The 21043-nt window shown below is 41.7% G+C and overlaps 1 protein-coding gene across 1 annotated transcript; it reads right to left on the bottom strand.

Annotated features, from left to right (window-relative positions):
* Positions 1 to 7252: 7252 nt before the first annotated feature.
* On the bottom strand, positions 7253 to 20256 carry Serpinb5 (serpin family B member 5). Its single transcript, XM_005368727.2, has 6 exons — positions 20089 to 20256; positions 18000 to 18137; positions 15341 to 15458; positions 13022 to 13164; positions 8895 to 9062; positions 7253 to 7645 (listed from the first exon to the last, which is right to left on the bottom strand). Exons 1-6 carry the CDS (start codon positions 20254 to 20256, stop codon positions 7253 to 7255), a joined length of 1128 nt encoding a protein of 375 aa, XP_005368784.1.
* Between the last annotated feature and the right edge of the window lie 787 nt (positions 20257 to 21043).

Genomic DNA, 21043 nt, shown 5'->3' with positions numbered 1-21043 from the left:
AGATGTTCTCAGTGGGTTTCCATCTCATTCCAGATGTTCTCAGTGGGTTTCCATCTCATTCCAGATGTTCTCAGTGGGTTTCCATCTCATTCCAGTCCTCTTCCTCTCACGCAGGCTGTCTGAATTATAATATACATCTAGCTTTACTATAGTATACATCTTTCTTAGCAGAGAGCCTAGCTCTTAATTACTCCAGGAATAAACAGTGATGGTAGACATCATAGCTGCAAAAGCAGTGTCTATAAATAAAAATATAATAACAATAACAAACAATAGATAAGCGCTGGTAAAAAAAAAAATAGAAAATTGTCCAAATACCAAAGCTGCATGCTTGTGATGTCTGTGGCTCAATAGGCTGGCCCTCAAGTGTCATATGCATTATTCATGTGATTTATATGCTTTATATGTTACATCTACAAACAGATGCCAACACTGTATACATATTTTCCCCCAAGTACCAAAATGTTTATAATAGCAACAGTTGCATAAATATTGGAAAGCCCCATGTGCCCATTGATAATAAATTGCAGGATTTATTCACAATTTAACTTATTGAAAAATTTGAGAAGTATTACAGCAATGATAAAAATACCCATAACCACAGGCGGTGATGTAGAAGACATTTGTTCAGCCAACTAGGAAGAGAGCACACCATGACTCCATGTATGCAAACCACAAAAACAGGACAAACACTGCCTCTGTGCTGTTGGTTGGTACCAGCTCACCTTAGAGGTCTCTGTGTTGTTGGTGGATACCAGCTCACTTTAGAGAGGGGTGGCACAGAGCAAAGAGGCAGGACCAGAGCATTGCCAGTATTGCTGACAGGAGCATAGCTGAGTGCAGTGGTGAAACCTCACCCAGCTGCACACATCCTCTTCTGCATGTGTACTCTACTTTGACAAAAGATGTTTAGATAGAACAACATACAGAGTGTACTGTTGTTTTTGCGAAAGAGCGGGTAGTCAGGAAGCAGTTGTATTGCTGCAAGGTATAAGAACCTCAGCTTCGCCACTCCTGCCCAGACCATGGAAGCAGTAGGATGATGTTCTGCTCCACTGAAAAAAAGCCATGAGAATCTGCCTAGCCCTGCAGTAATTTCAGCTCCACGTGCCACACATGCATCAAGGCACAGCACAAAGATTTTGTGATTCTTTGCTACAAGGAGTAATTATGACCATGGGTAATCAGAAGCACACCGGACAGAGATCAGTGCAGAAAGTCAAATGATGCCTATCTGAAGACTTTTGTGAGAGAAACAACCCCCTGTCCAAAAGGAGAGCTCACAAATCAGGCCAAGGAGAGTGGAGAATTAGTTGAAGTTTGTTAAAAGGCCCAAGCGGCGGAGACCGGCATGCAGACCCAAGCTGTGGATGCGGGATACTCCAAGCATGAAACACTGAAGCCCACACTGAGAGTATATCACCCCACTACAATTAAATCAAGTAGGTTTTTTGGGGCCTGGCCTGCAGAGTGGTAGGCCTTTTATTGGTGAGGTCCACAGCGAACGGGGAGCCTGGTCCTGTCCCTGATGACCCTCCTGAGTGGGGAAAGTGTTCTTGGCCCCTGGTGGGACACAGGAAATGGAGTGGAGGCATTCCCCGACCCCCTTGACCCCCCGGCTAGTCTTCAAGGGCTAGTACCCTCTGGTGGGGATGCTCCTCCTCTGCTGCGACCTCTCTCTCCCTGGCCCATCCCAGCTTGCTCCCAGGGGTCTCCTTCACTCCTCCTCCCTTCTGCGGGCCGCGGGACCACCCAGTTTAGCCTGTTCAGGCTCTGGGTCGGGAGCTTGGGGCAGAGGGCAGCAGGAGTTTCTCTGTTTTGGTGGCTGGCCTGCAGAGTGGTAGGCCTTTTGTTGGCGAGGTCCCTGGCGAACGGGGAGCCTGGTCCTTGTCCTGAAGAGCCTTCTGAGTGGTGAGAGGAATCTTGGCCTGCGGCAGGAGACAGGAAATGGAGCGAGGGCATTTTGTAAGTGGGGCCCCTGGCCAGCAGGGAAACCATATCCTGTTTTAAAAGACCCATTAGATAGCATCGATAGGAGATGGGCAGGCACCAAGGCAAGAATTCACCCAACAATCTGAAAAACAACATGAAAACACCAGAACCCAATGATCTTACAACAGAAGGACTTGAACACCCTAGCACAGAAGAAGAGGAAAAAATTAACTTTATGAAAGCAATAGAGTCCCTTAAACAACATGTAAAAAACGCCCTATATAGAGAGAAATGGATGAAAAGTATAACAAAAAGTTTGAAGAAATGAGTAAATACGTACATGATACCCTGGGAAACCAAGAAAAAACAATCAAACAGATAATGGAAACAGTTCAAGAATTGAAAACTGAAATGGAAGCAAGGAAGAAAACACAAACTGACGACCAGCTGGATATGGAAAATCTAGGTCAACGAGCAGAGACTACAGAAACAAGCATAATCAATAGAATACAAGAGATAGAAGAAAGAATCTCAGATTCTGAAGACACCATAGAGAAAATGAATGCACTGATCAAAGAAAACAGCAAAGCCAACAAATTCTCATCACAAAACATTCAGGAAATATAGAACACAATAAAAAGACCAAACCTAAGAATAATAGGGATAGAAGAAAGAGAAGAGTCACAGCTCAAAGGCCCAGAAAATATTTTTAACAAAATTATGGAAGAAAACTTTCCCAACATAAATAAAGATATTCCTTTGAATATTCAAGAAGCATACAGAACACCAAACAGACTGGATCAAAAAAATCCCCTTGCCATATAATAATCAAAACACAAAATATACAGGTTAAAGAAAGAATATTAAGAGCCACAAAGGAAAAAGGGCAAGTAACTTATAAAGGTAAATCAATCAGACTTACACCTGACTTCTCTATGGAAACTATGAAAGCCAGAAGGTCCTGAATAGAGGTACTGGAGAAACTAAGAGACCATGGATGCAAACCCAAACTACTATACCCAGCCAAGCTATCGTTCACTATCAATGGAGAAAATAAGACATTCCAGGATAAGAACAAATTTAAACAATACATAGCCACAAATCCAGCCCTACAGAAAGTAATAGAAGGAAAATCACAATCCAAGGAATCCAACATTGCCAACACTGCCTACAATAACTCAGGCATCTAGCAACCCTTCACCAGCACAAAGAAGGGAGACACACAAACTCTACTACCAAAAACAATAAGAATAACCGGAGTAAACAATCAATGGTCATTAATATCACTTAATATTAATGGTCTCAATTCACCTATAAAAAGGCACAGGCTAAGATATTGGATATGAAAACAGGATCCAACATTCTGCTGTTTGCAAGAAACACATCTCAAGCACAAAGACAGGCATCTACTCAGAGTAAAGGGTTGGGAAAAGGTTTTTCAAGCAAATGGTCCTAAGAGAAAAGCAGGTGTGGCCATACTAATTTCTAACAAAACTGACTTCAAACTAAAATCAATCGAAGAGTTTGAGATGGACACTTTATACTCATAACAGGAACAATTCATCAGGATGAAGTCTCAATCCTGAATATCTACGCCCCTAATATAAAAGCACCCGCTTATGTAAAAGAAATATTACTAGAACTCAAGGCAGACATCAAACCACACACACTAGTAGTAGGAGACTTCAATACACCTCTCTCTCCAATGGACAGGTCAATCAGACAGAAACCTAATAGAGAATTAAGAGAATTGTTGGAGGTAATGAAGCAAATGGACTTAACATCTATAGAACACTCCACCCAAATAGGAAAGAATATACCTTCTTCTCTGCAGCTCATGGAACCTTCTCGAAAATTGACCACATACTTGGAAACAAAGGAAACCTCCACAGATACAAAAAAAATCATTGTCCACCTATGTCTTATCAGATCACCACAGATTAAAGTTAGAAGGCAACAACAATGCTACCACCAGAAAGCCAACAAACTCATGGAAACTGAACAGTCAACTACTGAACCACACCTGGGTCAAGAAAGAAATTAAAGTCTCCCTTGAATTTAATGAAAATAAAGAATAAAGCTGTTTGAGCAAACAGACAGACTGGGCAACACACTATGACATACCAAAACTTCTGTGAAGTGATGCTTTGTGGTTACTGCTTTTAATTTTTAATTTTTATTTTTTACCATTTTACTTTTTGTTTTCTTTTGTGGGGGAGATTGCAAAGGCAGAGGGCATACACAGAGAGATGGGAAGATGAGTGGGTTCGCAAAGTTCATACATGGAGAGGTGGGAAAGATGGGTGGGATCACAGAGGTAGAGAGCATACACAGAGAGATGGAGAGATGGGTGGGATCTCAAAGGCAGAGGGCATACATGGAGAGATGGGGAGATGGGTGGGATCTCAAAGGCAGAGGGCATACATGGAGAGATGGGAAAGATGGGTGGGATTGGGGTGCATGACACAAGATTCACAAAGAATCAATAAAAAGTTTTAAAAATAAAAATTGAGTGATTTGTTGGTGAATAAGAATATTAACGGAATATTAGCAAATACATCCTAGTTCTCCTCGTTCCTTAGAAGTGCCAGTGACCTCTTCAACCCCATTCCCTAGAGGAAACCCTTCACGTCCTAGGCTAAAGTTTCCCCTGCCACTGTCATGTGTCATATGGACATTTCCAGAAATGAACAAGCTTAGGAGCCTAAATCAGGACTGAGTCCCTTCTGATAGAAAGCATCACCATCCCTCACAGCTGGGTCTGACTGAAACTTGACTGACAGGGAAAGGCAGTGCTTTGCCACTCCACTCCACAGCAACTATAGGGCCATGAGGGAAGTCTTGCTTGATTGGAACCTCTGCAATCTGATATTAGGAACGAGAGGAGCCAAATGTTAGTTCATCATTACGGCTTCCTCATGGGACTCTAAAGACCATTTAATCTGACTGGGCCTCACACCCCCACAGGAAGGTCCTCCTCCAAGTAGGATCTGCCAAAATAAATTGTAGTCCTCTTTATAGATGATGGCAAGCAGACATCCTTCATCCTCTACTAGAGTTCCAAACCTTTCTTCTTTCTCTGCCTTGGGATGCTCTCACTGCATCTGTCTTTTAGCAAGTGCCCCAGTAATGTTGCTCTGGCCCCGTAGGCATGATGAGGTGGATAATACTCCTAAGGAGGAGTAAGAGGTTGCTCTTCAAGCCATTGTAAGTACTAATTAACCAGACCAAAATATAGTCTCCCAGTAATGAGAACAAAAAGATCCTCTAGAGGGCAGAAGTTCCCCATGAAGGACCAGTGTAGAGGATCCCAGGGAAGCACTGACCAAAACAATCAATGCTTTTCAAATTCCTTCCTGGAGACACTGGAAGCTGCCTGAGCCATTGGCCAGGAAGCACCACCCTCTCTCTCCTCTTCCCACTCATTCACCTTTCCCAGAATCATCCTATATTTTATTTGTAGGTTGGGAGGGGGAAATGAACAAGAGTGGTGCTCCTGTACAAGGAGTCATTTTCCTTTTATGAAGTGGGTGTGTTTGGATATTTATTGCAAAAGAAAACACATTCATTTTGTGTGTATTGTGAGGGTGTTGACTATTAGGTTCAAGTACATTATAAGTAATTAGAAAGAAATGGATATGGTGTTGAGAAAAATGCACCAACTAAAGAAACATCATAACCTTATGGGTTTTAGTAAAGTTACGTTTTGGGGAAGGAGCGGAAGAGAAAAGACAGGAGAGAAGATGCAGGTCCTCCTGGGAGGCTGTGTTTTCAAATAACTTGTAAGTGCTTGAATGTTGCTGACACCTTCCTGGTTTTGTCTTTGTTGGAATAACAGAGTGCAAGAAGAGCCAATGGCCAGGGAGAAAGAATAGTATGACTTATTTGTATTCATTTTAGTACACATTAGCGACCTTCCAGAAGGTATTTACATGTATAAACAAAATGAAGAAGACAGTAACTCTAAGCCAATAGAGAAAGAACAAGGCACACAATTCAATAATACTTTATTGTCAATAGCACAGAAAAAAAGTCACCACTGAACCTTCGGAAGAAAAAAATTATTTACAATAAACGGCAATGAATTGGAAAAGGAGAGGCATATAAGAAAAACCACAGCAAATATTTCCTTCTGGGGGTGAGTTAAAACATTAGGTTGGGTTGCAACATAACTAATTTATCAGAACCATTAATAAACTATGTGTGTAGATTACAAACTGTTATTCAACAGCCAGATTTAAAAAAAAAAAGAAACATATTCCAACACATGATGAGTACTTAAATAGTTTTGCTTGTGTTTTCTGGAGGTTTGGGATCCCTTCCTTTTCCCACTGCCACATTAGACAAAAAGAGAAAGTTCCTTAAACAGCCACAAACTCTCTTATCATCAAGAGAATCCCTGGAGATCTTAAGTCACTGGTGTTGGAGGTGTGAAGAACCCTGTGATCTGGCTAGAAGCCCTGCCAGCAGTCATACCACCCAAATGACCAGATGGGGCAGCTAGGAGAAACAAAAGCCAATTTTTGTAAAAGCTAAGCTTCCCCCTAGGGTCTTAGTCTTCAGCTAAAATGGGCCCAGAACTTTATCCAATACTCCAGAGATCTAGAATGCTCTGCAAAGTGTTTCCATGAGCTGACAACTTATTCATTTTTCAGAAATATTGATCATTTGTGAACTATCCTTATGTACTTGTTTTGTGTGAATAACCTATGCTTTTTAGCAAAAATATTAAAGTATTAATATTCCAGACCCTATTTTTGGAGTTCCATAATATATAGTATTTACAACATGCCATCTTTCTAAAATCTCCCATTAAGATCCTGAAAAAACTGTTTCTCAGGGTTTAATATGAAGACTTCCAGACCCACAGCATAGTGACAGGGTACTCTCGTGGGCCCCATACTCTAGAGTTTCTCAAGGCTTTAAAATGATGGAAATGTGTGGAACATTCTTCATCTCAGTGAAGAAAGGCAAAGTTCTGAGGATAATGTCCTCCATGTCATCCTTACAGGAATTTCTTTGTGGAAGACTACATTTTTGTGAGTGGTTCTAGATCTTTGACAAATGAAAAACACACATTCTTTGCTAAGGTGATTCCCTTTCATTACAAGCATGTGCCATTTTCTTTGACAAAGAAAAACAAGGAGGAATTGGAAAAGAAGTGTCTGTTAGTATGAAGGCTACACATGACAAGTACCAGCTGCTTCCTGATTCCGCAAAATTAACAATTTATTGTATAGAAAGTGATTGTCTGCATACAAAGTTTACAGAGATCTACAACTCCAGACAATTTACCTGAGACTTAGCGGGACCCTGCCACTTAAGGAGAACAGAATTTGCCAAAGAAAATGATGTTTCGTGTTTTGTTGTGTCTAATGATATAGATAAATGGGTGGTCAGCATTGAATTCATCCTTGTGCTGTAAGATTCGGGATCCTGGCACCTCAATGGACTCGCCACCATCTTCGGTTATTTCTAGGCATACCCTGTGAATCACATTTGATAGGGTCACTCCCTTGGTCTCTGACATGCCAGAGAAATCAGATGTGTTTTCATCGAAGAGACTTTTCAGACCCAGCCTTTCCAGACTAGCCTTGGGATCAATCATTTTTTCCACCTTAAACTTTGGGAGAGAGAGTTTGACTTTGGCGTTGGCCATGGTGCTGGGGTTGGTCCACTGCAACAGTGTGTCTGGGTTGAGTTGCTTTTCAATCTGAAGGACAAAATAGGAAAGAATTTTATTTACTTCTGATTGGAAAGAAAGATAAAGGAAGGAAGGAAGATCTACCTTGATTAGAAACAGAAAGTATTACTGTACGACCAGCTTTAAACAATCTAAATCAACTTTGGCTTGGAGATGGCCCAGCAAGTTCCTCATATAGGATCCACCAGCCACCCAGACGTCTCCTCCCCACCCTACAGGAAGGCTCTCTTTTGCTTAAATTATAGAGCAGTTTTGTTTGTTTTTTTATTGCAGAAACAGACACATAGATTATGATGTTACATACACCACAGTAAAATGAATATAAAATTAGAAGTTTTTGTATAGATCCGCTGACTGTTTATTATACTTTCTTTACAAAAGAGTTTGCATTATTCATGATCTAGGCATACCACCAAAGTTAATTAAAAGCTATTCCTTTTCTCTTTATGATGGGAACTCAGACTAGCTCTGATCTGCTCCTTAGATTGCAGGTGATGAATACAACCATTTCAACTGGTTGAAAAGATAGATAAGCAATGAAGCATAAAATAAGTTAGTCATAAAATTCTTCATGGAACAAATGAAGTCAAATGGCTCCTTGCCCTTCCCACAAGTACCACTGAGAATGACAGTTTCCTGCTACTAATATTATAGGAGTGTTGCTCTCCTGGTGCGGATAACAGCCAAGGGCATGGCAAAGTCACAAGCTGGTGCATTTTCAATAGGGAAGGAATAATTTAGTCTTTTATTAGATACAACAGCTACTTCTCACTAATATTCTCACTTTCACTTGGTACAAATTAATAGGACCAAAAAAATCACTATAATTAACTAGTTTTGCAACTAGTGAGCTAAGGGGTTTATTGATCTGTCCATTTACCACATGAAGTACAGGCCAAGAGCTCTTTTTCCTCTTGGACTCAAACTCTTTATCTTCGTGTCATTGACTGATCATGTGGCCATCAGCTACTCGCTTCTGTGACTTCCTTCCTCATTAATAAACAAGAACATGATAATGGCTTCTACTTTGTAGGGATGTTATACAAATTAAATGAGAAAATTATTGAAAGACTTTAGTAGCAACCTTGGCCCATAGATGACAAACAACTGTTGGCCGTTTTCACTTTAAAGAAGAAAAGAGCCAGACTGGACCTCAAACCCCTTGAAGACTACTGGGCTAGGGTGTGTGGGGAGGGCCGTGCCTGCTCCTCCCTCCTCTCACTTGTTCTCCTGGCTAAGTGCCCAGCTGCCTCCTGACCTTTTCCAGGCCTGTGGACTCATCCTCCACATCCTTGGGTAGCACAATGAGCATACTGAGATGCTTATTCTGGAAGGGAAGTTCTATGATCTTAGCGTTGATCTCATCAATGTTGCCCAAACAGAACGTGGCCTCTAGATTCATCATTTGTATTGGTTTGGTGTCTGTCTGTTAGAAGAGAAAGTTTTAAAAGGGTTAATGTTCAATTTATAAAAAAATATATATATATGCATATAAACATATCTATACAAACATAGACAGAGATTTACATGATAGAGATAGAAATAGAGACAGGAATGATAATAGAGATAGAAATATACTAACTTCTCTTATGCTTTTGGATCACTGTAGCTTAAGCACAGACAGGGGAATCCACACTGCTTGTATCCTGTGATGACTTTATGACTTCATTTGAAAGTTATTCATGTACTTTACTATCCCATGTGCACACATGATAAAAAAAAACTATATTATATTTACACACATAAAAAGGAAAATAGCACAATTTTACTTATATCAAAATACAAGGAATTAATATGAATACGGGAGCAGGTACCTGTAACCCAGCACTCTGTAGGCAGAGGCCGAAGAAACAGGAATTGAAGGCAAGCCTGAGCTACATCGCAAATTCAAAGCCAGTTTGAGCTACATAGAAATACCTTGTCTCAGAATCACATGGACTGAAGACATGGCTCAGGACTTTAGCATTTGCCTAGCATGTGCAAAGCTGTGGGTTCAATACCCTAGCAATGTGCGTGCGTGTGTGCACACGCGAGAGCACACACACACACAAAGATAGAGGGAAAAGGAGAAAGAAAAATGTATAAAATTATTTTCAAACTTTTTCTAATATGTATATGAAACAAAAAAATTACTTAGTTAGATTTGGGTTCAACCCCCAAGATAATTCATTAAATAAATGGAAGTATTACAAAATCTGGGGAAAACAATCTAAACCCCAAACCACTTCTTGTCTCAAGCATTTAAGTACATAACTTGTAGAGCTGTACAGAATTTCTCAGAATAGACATCACATTAAGCTCTTACTATAACTTCATCAGTATACTCTAGCCCTTAAAGGAAACATCAAGGTACATGAGAAACAGTTTAATACCATCACTCAAAACACTCAGTGATTTACAAATGTGGTTCAAAGGACTCAGGAGAGAAGTAATAGGACCTGTATTCAAAAGCAGTGTGCTACCCCATGCAGACAGAGTCAAGTCTAACCGCATGTTGGCAGATACTGAAATACCATGACATCACCCCTAGAACTGCTCAGGGGCTAGGTTTCCAGGCTCTGGTGTCACCAGGCTTTACGACTTCATAGCAAGAATGAAGGGAGAACACACATTCTCTCTCTCTCCATTTAGAAACATGCTTTAGCTATTTCACAAATATAAAAACCACAGATCCTAACAAGATCAAAGCCCAAGTCCCAGTTCCACCCACTGGCATTCCATGAGTGACCCCAGGGAATCCACAAGACACCCCCTGAGCCACATGCTCTAGGGCCCATTGCTGACCCTTCCCAGAGAGGAGCGTCAAGCATCAATCAAATGAGCCATGTCATCCTAACATGATTGGTAGGGGGGTGACCCCACACCCCTGTGAGGGCAGAGGCTGTAAAGTATATGCCGCTCCAGCTCTCAATGGCAGACAGCATCAAGCATGCCCAGAGCCATGCCAAAGCCTATGTGTGAACTTGCAGTGTCTGGGGTGTCTAAAGAGTAACCGCTGTCACCAACACACGTCTGGTGGACAGCCAGCCCTGTACCTAGCAGTCAGTTAAGTCCACTGCAGTCAAAGAACTCAGGAGAGAAAGTGTGAGAAGAATCCCCTGCCCCCTCCTCAACCAGCACTCTGGGAGACTCTGGATCCATAGGAACAGCTTCTCCCTCCCCAGCACCCTGGGAGACTCTGGGTCCATAGGAACAGCTTCTCCCTCTCCAGCACCCTGGGAGACTCTGGGTCCCTCAGGGGCACTAACAGTACTTCTCCCTCCCTAAGAACTATGTGATCACGGACTGTTGTGTTTTATCTGACACTAATTTAGAGCTGAGGATGTGGGTCAGTGTGTCAAATGCTTACCTATCATGCACAGAGCTCTGGTTTGAATCCCTGGAAATACATGCAACAACTGTGGAGGTGAGTGGCTATAATCCTGGCATCGGAGAGGTAGAGACAGGAGAGTCAGAAGGCCAGAGTCAACTGTGGAGGTGAGTGGCTATAATCCTGGTATCGGAGAGGTAGAGACAGGAGAGTCAGAAGGCCAGAGTCAACTGTGGAGGTGAGTGACTATAATCCTGGTATCGGAGAGGTAGAGACAGGAGAGTCAGAAGGCCAGAGTCATTTGAGGATATGTTATAAGCTGGAATCTAGTCTGGGTTACATAAGACTGTCTCAAAAAAAATTGGGGTGCTGGTCTTTGAAAATTGATTGATTATTCATCCAAAAGTTTGCAAAGTGCTTAATGTAAAAAACTGTAAACGCCGAGGTGAGAAAGGCACCATGCTTACCCTTATAAAGTTCAGCCACTAATAGAGCAAATAGGAAAGCAAATTTGTCTTAAGAAAAAAATATTTGATGTGAGAGGGGTATGGACATAAACTCCATGAGGGAACGGGGCAATTACAGAAGCCACTCTAGCTAACCCAGGCCAAGTTGGTATGTGAAAAGGATTTTCTCCTTGATTCTAGCATTAAGAACCTGAGAACCAGACAGGGCTCAGGGGAAAACCTACTACTATTATTCTGCTGAAGGAACATGGCAATAAAATGTCTGCTAACAACACCCAGCTATACACATAGCTAAGAGCAGCAGCATCAGAGAACTTTCTTCTTTCAGTAGATGGTAACTAACAAAAAAGTCCACACTGGACAGTGTGCACAGGGTGAGGGACTTCACAGTGCCCAATCCTAAAAGGAATGTATGTATCTGACTCCTCCCTCAAGGCTCAGAGATCTATGAAGAAGAGGAGGCAGGAAGACTATAAAAGGCAGAGGTGGTGGATGACATCAAGGAATCAGCATTTTTCAAACACAGCAGGACTGATACACACATGAATTTACGGAGGCTGGGACAGCATGCACAAGACCTGTGACAGTTTGAGCTAGATGGAATCCCTGCACTGAGAAGAGGAAGTAGACACCAAGTCCCACCCTAACCAAAAAGTTCTTTGCCATGGATACCTGCTGGGAAAGGGGAACTCCATTTTCTCCAATGGAGTGTCCCTGGGTTTGTTTATCACCCACACTCCAGGGAAGGCCCATGCTCAGGAGCAGTCGACCAGCACAGACACTCCATGGCATTATAGTACATGCACACATGTGGAAGTTAGAACAACTGACGGAAGTTGTCTCTCTTTTTATACCATGTGGATTTGAGGAACCGAACACAAGCCATGAGGGTTGGAAGTAAGTTCCTTTACCTGCTGAGGCATTTTACTGGCCCAAATATTTATACAAGTTACATTCCTCATACAAAACCAAATCACACACAAATCTCTGAGGTTCCCCAGGATCTTTCAAGATTTTTCTAGTCTTGATTCTTTGGTTTAATATATTTTAAAATGGTCCTTTGTTTACAGATATTAGTTCTTATGCATCCACCTCAATAGCATAAATGATACTGCCCCCCAAAAATGAGCTTCTAATCCTTTTTGTAATGACTCCTGGGAATAGATGAGTCATGCTATGCTTTGTTCTTCATAATCAACCAGGGCCTCAAAGCATATTATAAATGCTCTAGGCTGGGCTGGGGAGTGGAAGGCTGAGCTGGATGGAAGGAATGGGGTTGGGGCTGCGCTGGGGCTGGGCTGGGGCTGGGGCTGGGCTCTACCAAAAGGGGAAAGGAGGAAGGGGTAAGAGATGAATATTAAACCGTGGTTTTTATCACCAGGTACGTAAGAAAATGAGATAAAAGTGGGGTGACTGAGTCAGGAGCACAATTCCTAACTGGTCTAACTTTCCTGATAACCCAGAGGCCTCTAACGTGCTTTCTTTGCTTCCTTCCCTTCCTTTTCCCTCCTTGATTTCAGCAAGTTTTCACATCCACACCAAGAGTCCCTGAGCCCTGCTCTGCTGCCTCCGATTTGAAACCCATTTCCTGCTTCATGCTGTGCATACCTTGTTGACTCTGAACGGGCATTCTTTTGTTTCTGATTCAGGAAATTTTTTCATCCACTTTCCAACAAAGTAGGCGGCATTAACCATGAGGATTTTGGTCTGGTCGCTTATACTGTTCTCCGACAAAATGTTCTCAAAATGGCCTGCAAATTATTGTAGAAACCACACATCACGGTCGTTCATCGAAGTAGCCTGCTACTGCATGCCTGTTCACTGACTGGACGCCCATCACTCCTTAGCATGTCCACTTGAGGGCATCTTTTCTGCCCTCCTCCCCTTCCAGACCAGACATCTCAGAGAGATCTAGGACTGGAAATAAGCCCTTTCTGACTCAGCTTGTACTCCTGCGCTGACTGAGTAGACACACGCTTTCCCCCAGGCCGTGTCCACACCTCCACGTATATCACCTCACTGTTTTCCAGTTACAGTTGAGGAACCTGAGGCTCGGAAGGGGTCAAGGGCTGCTCTACTGTGCTCAGCTGAAGCTACATCTTCACTCTACAGTTCTACGCTCCTTTCCCCAGCTCACTCCTTGGAGGCGGCTGATGAACTGGAGGTCAGCTGTAACACTCACAAATGCAGTCACGTCATAATTACCTCAGGCCTTAAGTCCTCCACAGCCCACAGAGCGCAACCACGAAACCCCCTTAAGAAAAACACTCCTCTGGTTTGAATGGCACCTGGCATTTTTGCAAAGCACTGTCACTTACCTAATGTCTAATTTTCATGTTGTGCTCATGCCCAGTGTCCATTTTAAGGAACCATGCACAGGGTCAGTGTTCTGCCACCACTGCCTTAAGATGCTAACTCATGAATGTATAACATACAGCCTGCATTTTCTTTCATGCTCTAGGCCCTAAAACCTGAGTCCAGTCCTGCCGATGCCACCTACGTCAGCTATGTGATGACTTTATTAAAGAAAGCCAAAGAGCTAATAAAAATCCAGGTTCCAATAGTGGCAAAGTTTCAGCTGATATCTTGCTTCTGTCTCCAAATTCAGAATTCCCCCTAAGTCCCACCCTCTCCAGTCAGAAACTGTGAAGTTATTGAGATGCCAGGATAGAAAGCTTAGACAGTTTATAAACAAAGCTGCAACAGCGATTTTAAGCCAAAGCTTCTTTCTGCTTATAATGTTCAAAATTGTATAAAACCTGGTGCTGTTTATATCAGCTTTTCCTTCCCATGCAAAGCTAAAGAGACTTTATTTCAGTAACGTATATGTGTGTATGTAATATATATATATATATATATATATATATATATATCTCCATATGCATGTATGTTTATGACTACCATATAGTGTATATACACACGATCTATTTGGAGGCCTCACAGCAATCACGTGTGAATTTTATTAAGATATGCCACATTTGACTGTTCTGTAAATTGCAGCTCCATATCTAAACGTGTTGACCATCTATACGTGGTAGCTGGATTCGAATCTGGCTTCTAAATGACTCCAGAGTTCCTGTTCTTCCCATGCTGTTAGAGGTGGACATCACTCATGAGTCAGCACTCAAATGGGATGCCGTGCTGGTCTCTGACAGTTCTCAAAAGCAGTGCATCTCCTCACCCCAGCAGCTTCCCTCCGCAGCCGTCAGTGACCGCCAGTCCTTCAAAACTACTTTCTACCTCCCAACAGGCCCCCCTCAACAAACACATCTCTAGGCAAGGAGAGACAGTCACTGACTGCAATCCAAACCATCTGAGTTCCGATTCTTCCTTGGCAAGGGAGACAACCGACAGGGACTTTTAATGGGGGCGGTGAAGTCAATGCAGAGAGAGGGCTGAAAGGAAGCAGGAATGGACTTGAATGCCGGCAGCCTGAGAACGTGTAAGATTAAGGACAAACTTCCACTCTGGTTGCTCGGTTTGCTTTGTTCTAGATTTGCATTTGCCTAAGACTTTTTGGATCTTTTTTTTTTTTTCATTTTTGATAAAGCTGTAAAATTTTTCAGTTGGAAGTAGATTCAAGGATCATCTTCCCATTTCAAGACTTTAAAACCTGACTTTGTGACTTGCCAAAAGCCATAGTATAAAGGAAACAGCTGGGCCCCTACCAGGGCATGTGGCAGCTTGTCAGAGAGCAAAGCAAAGCATGCTAAAGAAAAAAAAGCATATAATTTGCCAAGTTATGAGCTGATACAAGAAATGCCCAGAAACTGGAGTTGTTGACATGACTTGATGGGCAAAGAACTCAGTTTGCACACTAAAATTACCCGAAGAGGCTACCAGATGTTTAATACTTTTAGGCTTGAAGCAAGTTAAGCAGGGAGACCTCTTTGCTCAGCTGTTTACAGAACATTAAAGGGTACTTGCCATCTGTGAGCTCCTTAACAGAGCTGTTAATTTGACCTTTCGTTTCTTCCAGTTTATCTTTGAAGTCGACAGTTTCCAATTCTTTTGCATATGGCCTTTTTGTAGAACTGATAAATTCCTGAAAAACATCCAATTCACAGAATCACAAAGCTCTTAGCATCTGTAGGTGGAGCTAATGCTAAGAAATGAGTCCCTTAAATATCTATTACTATGCATACATTTTCAAAAATTGGTCACACCATATGAAGCCTCATGTAGAAATAAGTATTTTCTTTGTATTAGATGTTTTATTTCTTCAGTTATAAGACATAACAATTATTAAATTATCAATTGATTATCAGGTCTGTCAAAAACAAAAGAAACACTATATTAAATATGTATAGTTAAAGTATAAATCTCAATATTTCAAAATATTTACTTATATTATTACATACATAGTATAAATATGCAGTTGTGATTTTAAACTAATATATGCCTCAGACACTTAAGGTTTGAACTTTTAGTTCTCAATTTCTGGTGCTATTTTGAGACTTCCTATAAACTTTGAGAAATACAGCCTAACTGGAAAAAAAAGGTCACTGGGGTCCTTGGAGATAATATTCTCACTGTCACTTCCTGTCACTCTCTACTCCCTGTTCCTTCATGATGTGAGCAGCTGTCTTCCGAAACCTGCTCCTACTGACATTTCTGCCCAAACAGCCATAGACTTTGGAAACTTAGAGACAAAATAATTTTTTCTTCCATTAATTTGCCTCTAGAAAGTATTTTATTACTGCAACAAGAACAAACAATGAATACAACATATATATATATATATGATGTATGTCAAAAATAACAATCAGAAATGAAAACAATGAGCAAAAAACCCTACCTCCACTAAAATAAATGAATATTCTTTAGAGTCCTGACACTCAAAATATGGTCCAAAGATCAGAAGTCAAGCATCACCTAAGATCTTGTTAGAATGAGCTCTCCGGCCCTTTGACTGACTAAGACTACGCATTTTAGCACGATTTTCATGAGTTACACATTGAAATGTGAAGTATGGGACTGTGAAGAACGTAGTGTTGTGTCTAACTCTAATTCTTGTTTAAAATGCAAATCCTAGCCACACTGATCTTGATACAAGAGATAGGAAGCCATGAACTTAGGCTTTCAACAAATACTTGAAAGGTTTAAATTCAGGGGCCGCTCCTCAGGGTACCAGCTGGTAAATTTGCAGGTATTTCGTGGTAGGAGAATCAATGAAAAACAGAGAAAAAGGAAGAGAAGGGGAAAGGAGAGAAGAAGGGGAGGGAGGGAGGGGGAGGGAAGAAATAGAGGGAAGAAAAGGAAAGAAAAGGGAAGGAAAGAGAAAAGCAAGGAGAAAGAAAAAGGGAGAAAATGTCAATGAAAAGGAGGGGATAGAAAGGGAAAAGAGAAAAGAAAAGAAATGAAGGAAAGCATGGGGAGAAAGGAAGGGAGGAGAAGAAAAGTTTGGTAGAAATGATTCTAAATACGGAAGGGAAGTCCAAGCAAGCTAACAGAGTTGGATGCCGTGTCACTCTGTTCTTGAATTCCTTCAGAGTAACACAGTCTCACCCAACTAACTTAGCTCCACTTAGCTAAAAGTCAACTGTGGAGTTGTGGGAACAGCCAGCACTCCTAAGAACATCAAAAGACTGCAAGTGAAGAGCCCCCACTGTCATCGACAATGACAAGTCTTTAAACATCACTTGGGGAGTTTTTAACATGCTCCCATACTCAGATGAAATGCACATCTCAATTTTCTTTCACTTCCCAGGCGACAGCTGGAACAAAAATAGTTGTGTGTATGTGTCTTCATGCCATAAGGGTAAACTCACAACAATATCTAATAACTTATTTCTCAACCGTCTCTCACAAAAGCAAGCGTGGAATGCAGAACACTGCCATGCCATAGTGGGACATTTGGCCTGGCAATCTAGAAGCTTGAAATTGTGACCAGAGAAACAAGAGCTGAGTCAGTTCTACATTACCAGAGAAGGGAATGTCCTGTAATCGAGAATTTTGGTTATGAGTTAGAATAGAGATCTTAAAAAATATTGCGCTACAATCTAGGATCTAACAGGAGGGGATCACAGTGTTCTTCATATGACTGCTTCAAGAAATGCCTTGGCTTAAATGACTACGGCAGCTTTGTACAATGTCTTTCTGAGTGGCCTAGGAAAATAGCACGGGCTCACATCTGATGGAAACAAGTCATTTATGTTGGTTATTTTCTACTAATTCTAAATGCTATCTGGACAAATTTTAAAAAAGAGTTGGGAAGTTTAAGACAACCTCAAGCAGTGTGTGCCCCCACTGTTTAAGGAGAGAGTTTCTTGCAAGTCATTTTGAGTCCTTATGAAGATCTGTTTACTAGATAGTTAGTCCTTCCATGATCCTTCTTTCCAAAGGAACTGAGGGTGGGGAAGGATTGGTTAAAGTTCATAGGGAAAGGGGACAAGGTTCTCTGTATTCCAAGCCAGAAGTGACTGCTGTTTCATCCCGCATCGTCTGCAGTAAGGTCGCTTTCCTTTCCTAAGCCTCAAACCATAGCTGGCCTATGAAAGGAGGTGTCCTGGAACAAGCTGTGGGCCCACAGAGTGACATGCCCTTCCTGGGATGGAGCACAACCAAGCTGTGAAAAACCACTTACTGTAGAAGGGTTCAGAGATTTGTCTATGTAGAGTCGCTTGATTAGCTTCAAAGAGTAAAAGGAACTGAGCTTATTTACATCCGAAGTGACTGTTTGAAACCCAAAGGGTACATCTTTGACGTTCTCAAAATGAAGAACCTGTTTAAAAAAAAACAAAAAGAGCATTCCATTATCAAAAAATAAAATAAAACAAAACATTGTTCTGGGTGTTGAGGAGATAAAAGTGTTTGCACTGCAAGAATGAGGACCTGAATTAGATCCCAAGATCCCATGTTCTAAGAGAGAGAGAGAGAAACAGAGACAGAGAGAGAGAGAGAGACAGAGAGACAGAGACAGAGAAAGAGAGACAGAGAGAGAGAGAGAGAGAAGAGAAAGGGAGGAAGGGAGGAAGGAAGAAGGAAGGAATCCGGGCATCAGTAGCTCCTCAGTAAGGTATGAGGCATAAAGAGCACCTCCCTGTTTATCTGTCTGTGTCCGGTTCAGGTCTTGTGGTGCAGGTAACCACAGCTGCTGGGAGCTGATGGGTGCTGTGACCCTGTCAGGCCCAGGAGTTTGCATGTCACAGCAGTTTCCCACATTCTCCATGTCCTATGTTCTTACTGCCTCCGCTTCCACATTTCACGAGCCTTCGTGTTGTGAGGGGAAGAGAGGTCAAAAAAGATGGCCCATTGTGGCTAAGTGCTCATTCTCTTATTTCAGAACTTAGACCAGTTATGCATGTCAGTGTTGACTGCTGCCCACTGCAAAATGGAGCTTCTCCAGAACTCAGAGAATGCACAGTCACTCATACATTTCCTGTGCCTCGAGGGAAGACCTCTCACCTCTACCCATATAGGCAGCACCAATTGGACTAAGCAGGATGGCAGGGGGAAAAAGCCATGTTGGGGGGTTGAAGGGAGTTAGAAAAGTTAAATGGGGATGAACATTATCATTTCAGTGTGTGTGTGTGTGTGTGTGTGTGTGTGTGTGTGTGTGTTTGTGTGTGTGTGTGTGTGTGCGTGTATTCTCAAGAATTAAGAAAAAAAATAATATTTAAAAAGACCAGAAGTTTTGGTAAAACCAGATATGTCACATGCACTGAAATACTTTTCTTTTGGTCGAGGAATGGACAGGCCCCATAGCCCTTCTGGAAAAAGGGATGAAAAGTGAAGAGTGGAGGCTGGGTTGGAGCATTTGGAGAGGAGTTCATAGCAGCTCTCCCTAGGACTCAAGTAGCTGCCTCTGCCTCTCTTGGTCTCTCATCCTAACCTGGGCAACATTTATGAGTCATGATTTTATGGATACTTGTGATTTTAAATACCGATGAGCTTGTGAAAAGAAAGGGTTTTTCTTAACCTTACATCAATCTACATAAAAAAATAATAGAATGGGATTGGAATTGCTGTACTGTCTAAGAGATTGTGAGGCCTCAAAACAGCAAGCAAGAAAATCAACTCATTTAAGAACTTTACCAAGCTAATCAAGCACAGCCCCAAAGAAACTCTGAAACATCTAAATAATTACGTATATATTTACATGGGAAAATTTGCTTTAGTCCATGCCTCTCAAATGAGATAACCAAACCCCCAGTGTTCTAAAACATATGTGCATGCAATTTATTTTATCTATCCCAACTTGGAGATAGATCATTTAAAATGTTACTTCTGAAATTGGAAATACTCTAGAGTAGAATATGATTGAGCTCACATCTTAACATTAAGTTCTAAATAAATTGTCTGTTGAGAGCAGTTCTTGTTCTCTGAATGTAGGGCAGGGGGCAGGGGGCAGATTTTTCCCATTTACCAAGAGTGTGTGCAGTGGAGTATTAACAAGTCATGGACTGATCTTCAGAAATGTCAGGTGAGGGATGTCATGTGACTTGCTGACAGTCACTGGGGAATGGAACATCTGTCAGACCCCCGTATTCTACATCCTAACCTGCTACCCATTCTAAATACAGATCATGCTACCCATAAGTGAATGTTCACATTTGGAAGAGACTAAGAGAGCCCTGGAGATGGTCCAGCTACATGTCTTTTATCTTAGTCCCTGACTATGAATTCTAGTAACTACCCCCATTCAAAATCAAAACAAGGTTTGGGTGGCTTACCTGTCCAATTTCACTTGCTGTGTCACCTTTGGCACCTACTTGAGCAAGTGACAGGGAAGTAGAGAGACATATTGGAGAGAAGAGAATGTTTCCCGTGGGCTCCTTTTCACATAGCTGTTTGAACAAGTCAACAGCAAAAGCAGAATTTGCCAGTCTCAGGGAGTCCATCGTGGGCCTGGAACCAAGCACAAAACTTAATTTCCAACGTAAAATGTGTTCTCAGCTACATCCTGCCAACAGCAGTAAGAAATCTACTTCAGTGAAGCAATGATCTAGGGCAGGAGACAAGAAGAAACTTTCGGTAAATTCCCAAAGAATGGCAGACATGAAGAAACCTCGGGGCAAATGTCTGGAGGCACATGATGTCTTCTGTGTGTGCTGTTCTCACTGTGGCCAGCATCTGGTGCCCAGCCCTGGTGCCACTTCCTCAGCAAGCAGTCAGAGCAACTGATGCCATTAGAAAAACTCAGTCCACTTATTTCAGTTACTATTTTGGTTAAATTAGACAAAATATCTATTTGTATATCAAAAAGTAATTGTAACAGTTTTATGATGTTCTATTTAATATTTAATAAGTGTATAATTTTGTTCTCAAAAATACACTAGATTCCTAAATTTTTTCTTTTTGGTTTTTCAAGGCAGTGCTTCTTTGTGTAGCTTTGGAGATTGTCCTGGAACTCGCTCAGTAGACCAGGATGACCTCAAACACACAGAGATCTGCCTGACTCTGCCTCCCAATGCTGGGATTAAAGGCGTACACCACCACTGCCCAGCAAATTCCTAATTCTTAATATCTATGAATTTAGCTTTGTTTGGAAGGAGGGTCTCTGCAGTTTAAATTAGTTAAAATGGGGTCATACTGGAGTTAGGTGGAGGCTAATCCAATGTGACAAGTGTCTTTCTGAGAATAGGAAAGAAAATATAGATACGGAGACACAGAAATGAAAGATAACCT

The sequence above is a fragment of the Microtus ochrogaster genome, unplaced genomic scaffold, assembly GCF_000317375.1.
Source record: "Microtus ochrogaster isolate Prairie Vole_2 unplaced genomic scaffold, MicOch1.0 UNK39, whole genome shotgun sequence".
Lineage (NCBI taxonomy): Eukaryota > Metazoa > Chordata > Mammalia > Rodentia > Cricetidae > Microtus > Microtus ochrogaster.
Note: the sequence above shows the minus strand (reverse complement) of the source record. Positions and strands in the feature narration are given on the sequence as shown.

What these genes read in the sequence shown, in the direction of transcription:
- Serpinb5 (XM_005368727.2), bottom strand. Translation starts at nt 20,256, where the DNA reads ATGGACTCCCTGAGACTGGCAAATTCTGCTTTTGCTGTTGACTTGTTC. An exon ending in CAGCAAGTGAAATTGGACAG is followed by an intron (nt 18,138 to 20,088) that starts GTAAGCCACCCA and finishes TTTTTTAAACAG; the next exon opens with GTTCTTCATTTTGAGAACGT. An exon ending in AATCTCTGAACCCTTCTACA is followed by an intron (nt 15,459 to 17,999) that starts GTAAGTGGTTTT and finishes GATGTTTTTCAG; the next exon opens with GAATTTATCAGTTCTACAAA.